Raw genomic sequence first — 8,738 nt, 5'->3', positions numbered from 1 at the left:
GTACATTTACATAACGGTAACACGCTGATTAACGCTGGAGGAGTATTGACATAAACAAGGAAAGTTGATAAGCGGAACAATTGCTAACTAGCTAGCACTCACCTGTTAAAGAACGAGAAATAAGGAGGTTAAGCAAGTTAATTAGAACAAACAAGAGGTGGTCTAATTAAACGAGAGAGTGATATTACTGAAAAGGTGTTGGCTGAATGAGTATTTAGGCAGTTAGGAAAATAGAATAACGAAGATAATGAATGTGCAATGAGCAGGAGCGCCTTTCTTTAATTACAATTCTATTAGACCGGCGCAGCTGGCGGCTTGTCTTGTTCCCAACTAGCCCCTTGACATTACCCACGATGGTGGTAGTGATTTGGTAAATGCCTGTTTCTACGTATCATCTGGTTCACACGATTCGTAAAAAAAAAAAAAAAAAAAAAAAACGAGATCATTACACCAATAAAATTTACCTTGGTGAAAAAGGTAAAAAAATATCGCGCGGGTGTAATATCACTAAAAACACCACTAAAAGAACTATGATGTCAAGTTTTTGCTGATTTACCACTAATATAATGAGGTTTTGGTTCATTAAAGTGAAATTAATCCAGGTGAGTGATTATCGAGGCTTTGCCTAGCGCGCGTGCTAGATACACACGTTGGCTATTTTATCATTGAACTACGATTTTCTTATTGCAATTTGCCAGTCTATTTGCGAGTTTTTAATCTTGTTAAAAGCAACAACCGATGCCATTATTAAAGGAAATATACCCATAGCCGTAATTATTTTGACCTGGCGATATGTAATCCGGCAACGTAATGTCTAATAAAATTCCTAACCAATATTTATCACCGTTATAGAAATCTTCCTGGGATCGGCTGCTCACTGCCAGATTGAGTCAGTAATTTGTACGTCATCATACTTTGCCAGACGAGCACGCATTGTGTGGCGGTGTTTTGTGGCTGCCTTTCTCATCAAGTTTATGAACGCGGACCTCAGGTGTAGCAAACCTTCGGGAACCCATTAACAACTTAAGTAACACAGCAAGCGAGGTTTTATTTCTGCTCGAATTGTGCTATAAGCTATTGTTTGATTCACTCTGGCTATATATTGACATATAACAGAATTGTTCAGTTTTATCACGAAACCATACTCATATTGTCATAAACCTTACGCATCTACACAACTGTCAATTATAGTAATGAAGAGAAAACGCAAAGATTGAAATTTCAACTAGGGCAGATTTTCCGTTTGCGCCTATTAATAACATAAAAAAGTGGATCACACGATAAATTCTCATTTCCAAGTACCCAATGCTTCTTCCACTGAGAGAGTACCATAACTGAAACTATACGACGTTTTTATGCGAGAAAGACAAAATATACATAAGTACTATAATAGTGGTGCATTACAGGGAAACGCAAAAGAAATCGTGTCACATTCAGCCGACTATAATTCCTTTTTACATGATTTAACGAAATTTCGAAGAATCTGATTATTTTTGGCCTAGTACATGTCAAAACTGAGCGATCCTATTTTATTTTATTTTTTTATTATTTTCACATATGTAGATAATCGGTAGTATAGAAGTAACACAGATAAATCAAATAAAAATCGTCTCAAACCACGACACTAAAGATTTCTCACTGTTTTAGATAGACGTACAAGCTGCCATTGTGATAGCTGCAGCCAGACTGTCAGAGAAATGAGCAGTACAGTAACTTGGATCCGGTTCCCGTCAGACTTAATTCCTTCAACGCACCTCATAATGGCAAATAAATAGCTCTTTAAGGCAGTCCTAATAACCCATCTCGATATTAAAAAAATCTCGAAAATTAATTAATTTCCCCGTGAATTAATCGACATGCGCTTCGATCGGAGTTTCTCCCCAAGCATTTAGCGCGCTGTTTAGAATGCTAAGAGCTTTTAATTTCAAGATTAGCAGCCCGAGTGGCTAAGTCTGGGCGCTGTCATCGAAAAGTGCACTAAAGGTGAGACACGGTCTGATTGAAAATGGAAAAGATATTGCAGGTAGAAGTGGTGGCAGCGCTGAGTTGAAGAGGAGATAACGATCTCGGGGGGAATGACATAAAACAGACCTAACCAGGCTAGGTAACGGGGCGGGAACACACACACACACACATACACACTCACATACCCAGGCCTCATTAGCTAGTAATATCCTAGTATTTGTATTGATTGTACATAATCACTGCTGCGCCGGTGTATTTGATTACAATAGAGATCCATCTACAAATCCAACGCTTATTTCAGTCATTCTGTTATTCAAATTCAACTCTCATTTGTTGAGAATATTTTGCACGTCTTATTTCTGTTGCGACCCAAGCCAAACTAAACCCTCTAACCTGACAACATTTGTTGTTGAAAAGAAAAAAAAACACCTTAGTTTATCTGAGGTGAGTACTACGCAAAACAAAATTGGTTATCAAACAAAATGCTTTATGGTATTTTTAGACGTCATTAGGGACATTTGAATAAAAGAAAGAGCGTGACCTCAAAAATTAGCAACATTTCTGTAAATTAATGGTCGAATAAAAATCACATGTCCACCATATTTGTGCGTCTCTCCATTGTTCACTTCTCCGACTGTCATTTTCTGACGTTTCGCTATGCTGCAGTGCATTTCAAACGCTGATCCTAATCTGCCGGTTAAGTCTCCGTTTAAGTTATTAGCTACAATAATGGGACTTCTTCCCATAGAATCGAAATGACGCCACCCATCTTCAGTGTGTCGCATACATCATGTCAGAGAAACCAATTTTACCGAAATTATTGAGACATTTTATACAAATTAATTTCAAAGTTTCAATCAGCTCAGGGACAAACAGTCACAAATGGGTCGAATACATATCTTTCACAATACCCTCATCGCAGATAGACCCTGTTAGCCGTTTTGTTATCAGTCGTCTATGGTGGCTCCTCTGTAATTTGACACATTAAAGACGACTGACAGCATAAAAGCTCCTTGAAATATTGTTTGACGACTTAAACGTGTTTTTCAACTCTGTAGTTAAAAAGAAGACACAAAAAACGACATATATGGCTTGAGGAACCCAAACAAAATGCAATAAATGAGAAATTCAACGAAAATTTACATAATGAAAAATATTCCATGTGTTTTTTTTATCAGCCTAAATTATCTAAATTATCAAATAAAAATCTTTTACATAAAAATGCAAGCACATAGACCCTAACAAGTGAACATGTATTAGCGCATGCGCGCTCTGATGTTCCTAACAAAGCTAAAGTTTCAACCCACGGTATATAAGGGATGACAAACACACTGGCCTTCAGACTGGTGTAGATTTTTCAAGGTTAATTATCATGATGGCAACGACAAGTGCGAAATACCCGCGGCTGGCTGTGGCTCCATCGGTCAGTAGTTTCAGCATTCAAGGTCTTCACCCCGCCTTCTTTTCTGTAGCAAACAGTAGATCTTCAAAAGCATACGCAACAGAAAAGCTAAATCCCGAGTCTCCGGTGCCTAGTCCTACGACAGAAGGTGGTGAAAATGAATCATCCACGTTGGGAGGGCCGCAGTCCTCTACCAACAGAGAACATTTGGAAGAGTCACGGTCGCCATCTCCCGTAATAACACACAAGAACCCAATGGTACAGTCGGGGCACACTTTGACACTTGGACAATTATTTCACAGTACACCGACTAACACCAGCGGGCACTCGCTTACTAAATTCTCTATTGAAGAGATACTGGGTAGAAAGGAAGGAAAATGCAGGGGAAGTGATTGGAAACCAACAAACGAAAATTCCCGGGGAATGGATAATGACAGTGAAGAGAAAAGTAATGTTTCAGGAACACTTGATAAGTTCACTCTGGACAGTGACGAGCAGTTGTCACATTTCTCGTGGTTGCAGTGCACCAGGTATAAACCCCCCAAACTGCCAAGTAAGTAAGATATTCAATTAACAACGTGTTTTTAATATTATTTAATTTGCTGCCATATTTTTAATACATCCAATGAATAGTGTACAGCATGCATGTCTTAAAACTCTACTTTGTCAGCGACTTCGAAAACACTGGATTTTGACCTTTTTTTTCAAAATCTAAAATTAATTATTACTTTTTCTAGTGTATTGGTGGTTATAGTAGTAATAAAAGAGAAATATTATATGCAGGTTGTCGGGCATTATTATTGATAAAACCCTGAAAATTATCCTCAAACTTAACAGTTGAAATATCACGCATAACGGTATACATATGTATAAACGAATATAAGTATAATGCTTTATATACCGGCAAGTTATACCCATTAAAAATAAATTGCCGAATTATTAATTTAATCAAAGGCGTAATATGTATTACATTATTTGCTTCTTATTTTTTTTTAGAATAAAAATGTCAGGTTTGGTTTTTAAAAACTTAAAAAGATTCACTTATATTCCATTAGGATTGAAAAGAAAAGATGGCGTAAAGAAAAGGAAGCTGGGACGTAATCCTCGGGTGCCGTTTACGCAGCACCAGGTGAAAACCCTCGAAGAGAAGTTTCGACGCACACATTACCTGAGCAGTGTGGACGTGGCTGAGTTGTCCGCAGCATTAAACCTCACCGAGACTAGGGTAAGGCATTGGGCAAAGCCTTTTATTATTACTATTATTATTATTATTATTATTATTATTATTATTATTATTTCAAGGTGCAATATTGTCGACTTCAGAATTACGGAACTTGCATATAAGATGGCTTAATAATATTACAAAAGTCATAACTACATTTAACCGCTGTTTGAGAGCGATCACACTGAAATGGCAGTAATTGAATTATAGACATCTTTTAATTCTCAAGAGCTGCAAACATTTACATTAAGGTGATGAAATAAGTGCCATGTATTTAAAAGTCCAGCGTCGTGAAGTTATTGTTTTTTAATGTATCATTCTGTTTTTAGAATATATATATATATATATATATATATATATATATATATATATAGGATTTTTTTTTTTTTTTTACTGGAAAGTTTGTTTTTTTTTTTTTTGTTAATTTAGTTTCATATTTTTAGGTCATAAGCAGTTCTATATAGAAAATTGTATTATTTTCATTGTAGTTAAGATATTGACCACGTTTTTATTTCTTTAGTCTTTTGCATGTCTGTTTTCAATAACCGCACTGTCAGCATTGTGTTATTAAATGATATTACTTTTATAGTCTTCAAATATGATAAAGGAACATTATCATGCTATAATTAGAGGCTTCCTATCAAATAAGTATGTAATGCCAATGGTTGTTAATTCCCACAAACAACGAGTCATGCAAATTTTGATATAGTGAATAACCACCACATTTTATTTTTAATTATCATTTTTAAATGCATAATGTTACCGCGTTTCACGTATGTGACTAGATATTACATCTAAAGTAATATTACATAAAATAGCTCAAGTGTTACTCTCTTATTATAAAGTAAACATTTCTCAGCATTCGTATTTGCTTGAGTTTGAAATAACAGTTTGATTTTTTCCCTTTTAAGTCACGCGGCTAACGTACGCTTTGTATTAAGCGAAACGATAAGACTTTTTTCCATTAACTACGAATAACCGCTATACGAACCATATGGCGCATGTCAGATCATCTTTCTCGTAAATAAGATAACGAGAGACGAGGTTGTGATTTCCCAATAATCTAATGGAAAATTGTAAGCACACAGAAAGCAGGTTTTGGTTGTGCAGGAAATATTCTCATTTTTCTTCAAAATTCTTTTTAAAGACAAATAATTAATTTACACACTAATTTACTCCTCTTGTCTAGGCTTGAGGAAATATCAACTGTTTGTATCGTATTTATCAAAACCGTACTGAAAAAGGTTATTCGTTTATTCGTGTATTTGTCCGAACTTGATTGACGTTTTGTTCAGATTGCAATACTTTCGAAATTTTACATGGCGTGGGAATTCTGATTGTAGAGGAGTAATATGTTTAATTTTCACACACACATTCTTCCTAGCAAATGAGTCCCAAATGATAGCCCTTCTGTTGCTGCATGTGATACCCTTTTAATAAAACTAACAGATTATGATTTCGCGCTGATTTCTTTTCTTAGAGTCCAATTAATTAGGCCTTGGCGCGGTGGGAGGACCGATGTAGCTTAATAAAGCGTGTGGCTATTAATCGGTAACAGCACGTGCAACACGTTGGATTCACACACGCGACGCAGCTTGTTTATGCAAACTTAGAGCCAATTTTATGCACATTAGTTTCATATACTGGAGGTGTCAGCCGGAAGAAATGTACCCATTTTCTCCAATATCTAGTCATTTAGTCAAAGCACTCAAGTCTGTTAATCGGGAATACAGTGAAGCGCGTCGTTTGTCTATATACATGTATATGCATATTTCTTTTTATTGTGGATGGAAAAACAAGTCGCAAAACTGAAACAAATGGTGGATCTAAGTGTCATTGTGTAATATTTATACTCAGTAATGGTAGATTCTGCAAAGAGTGAAAATAACCCACTGATGGTTAATGGGTATTCATTTTCAAATCGGCGCATTATGACACAAAAATATTGGTGATGCTAAATTCAAAACAAAACAAAAGGTACAATATTATACTAAAATGCAAGTGGCACGAGAATCTTTTTTGTTGTCTTGCATTAATACATTGATAGAAACTAAATATTGGAACGATGAATCGAGTCAAACGGTCTCTTTCTCTCGTTACATTTAATATCGTGGAATCAGATTTGTATAAACATATTGAATATTATACTTTTCAGGTCAAAATCTGGTTTCAAAACCGCCGTGCGCGGGAGAGGCGAGATAGGGATCAAACTAACGGGAACACAGTGTCCCCGCCCCCTTCCGTGGCATCTCAGCGCAGTACCAACGGTTCAACCTCAACGTCCACCAATATCATCAACTTTCCGTGGCTGGGGCCAATACCACCCAAACCAAGTGCCGTGGCTCAGTTCTCGCACGCAATTCACTTCGGGACGTCGGCTTTCTCTCCTGTGTCGTTTGCCGGGCTTCCCGCTCCCTTGGCGGCCACTTTAACTTCTCCACTTGCTTACCCGACAAACATTCACTCATCGGCAGTATTACCATGGGTTCTACGAGAATGATCGACTTGTTTTACTCTATGGCTGGGATATGTAGGCTAGGCTTACTTGGGGATGATGCGTATTTATAAACTGGAAAATTTTGTTCTCATAGTAACAAAACGATTGGGAAGAGACGCGCAGTAACCCTAATCAAGAAATAAATGTCAGCGCGACCTGATCATTGTAGGGAATTTGATTTCCGTTTCTTCTCTGCTTAGCAGAAACTCTGAAGACGTGCAATCAGTGTACATTATTTCACGATATTCGTTTCTTTGTTTTGAAAATAATTTGATATTTTTATAAATGTATCATAGCTTTAGCCTTTTAATTTAAACAATTGTTATTGCTTAACGTTATGATTTTTTGTGTTGTGCGGATAATTCACAATTATTAATAATTGGCATAGAACATGTTATCTGCGATACCAATTTGCAGATGTTTTTCGGTTCGTGTTTTCCAAGTCTCTCTCTCTCTCTCTCTCTCTCTCTCTCTTTGTGTGTGTGTGTGTGTGTGTGTGTGCGCGCGCGCGCGCGCGCGCGCGTGTGTGTACGCGTGCGCAAATGCGTGTGTGCGTGCGTGAAAGGAACGTTAATCTTCGATTAGAAAAGATATTGACGTATAGGTCAATACTCTGCAATATTTTTTCTTGACTAGATGATATCCTATAATATGATGAACAAACGTTTATGCTATTTTTCTATAAGACAAATATTTGTAGCAATTGCAAGTCACTGTCATTTAATACCAAATGATAAAAATGATTGGTTAGATCAATGTGGCTTGTACATAGATAAAGCGTTTATACTAAATTCTATTTTTGTGTGTGTGTGTGTGTGTGATAAAATTTCCTTATCACTTAATATTCCACTGTTTAATCCCTAGTACCTAAGTGGTTATTTTAGTGAGGGGAGGTGATCGCATACTGTACCCCATCTCTTACAATCAAATAAAAAACCCAGTGCGACATTCGTGTTTGGGTGTGTTTAAAACTACTAATCCTGGTGATTTTTTTTACGCACAGCATACCTGTTCATAAGATGTACATCAATTGCCAATCTTTTCTTGCCCAACTTTGACAAGCTGCCAAGAATGTTTCTCAAATTACAGAGCCAGCATTCTTTATTTCAATCTCCGCAATTTTTTAATGGAAAAGAGGGGATATAACGTTTGACAAACTGTAAATCGATTTCTTTCCTTATTTCGATTTGAATAAAATGTATGTACCCGATCGATTACAAATACAGAGGTGGATGTTTGGACACTCATGTTAAAATAACTTTCATTAATAATTATGCTAAATTAAGGAAATCAGTATTTTAGAACAACTAAGTTATTCCTTATTCTGGAAATATTTATCCTAAAGCAATTGATTTGGCGCAGCAACATTACTGTTTTTCAAGTTATTCAATTGACTTTCATTGCGAAGAAGATACTCACAGCAATAGTGGACCATTTTTTACCTACATTTTGCCGTGTATATGAAGTATGAAGTGCATGAATTTCGTAATAATTTCGACTTTCCGAAGTGTAGTTGTGTCTCTGACTATTTTCGGATTACGGACTATATGCGCTTTTTGCCAAATAAGGCCAGTTTTGTAGTTGCTTATCATGTATGCGTTTCGCGTAAAAGACGTTAAATTAAATCCGAAATACCACACTACAAAAGATGG

At 36.5% G+C, this 8,738-nt stretch overlaps 1 protein-coding gene across 1 annotated transcript; it reads left to right on the top strand.

Annotated features, from left to right (window-relative positions):
- The first annotated feature begins 3,254 nt into the window (after positions 1–3,254).
- Positions 3,255–8,060, top strand: LOC106169586 (uncharacterized). The gene is made up of 3 exons (XM_013549079.2): positions 3,255–3,920; positions 4,423–4,592; positions 6,745–8,060. The coding sequence occupies exons 1-3, from the start codon at positions 3,338–3,340 to the stop codon at positions 7,087–7,089; spliced, it is 1,098 nt and encodes a 365-aa protein (XP_013404533.2). The 5' UTR covers positions 3,255–3,337; the 3' UTR covers positions 7,090–8,060.
- Positions 8,061–8,738: the final 678 nt, after the last annotated feature.

This window comes from Lingula anatina, chromosome 2 (assembly GCF_051362555.1).
Source record: "Lingula anatina isolate TDL-2025a chromosome 2, LinAna3.0, whole genome shotgun sequence".
Classification (NCBI taxonomy): Eukaryota; Metazoa; Brachiopoda; class Lingulata; order Lingulida; family Lingulidae; genus Lingula; species Lingula anatina.
This window is presented reverse-complemented; position numbering and strand designations above follow the sequence as displayed.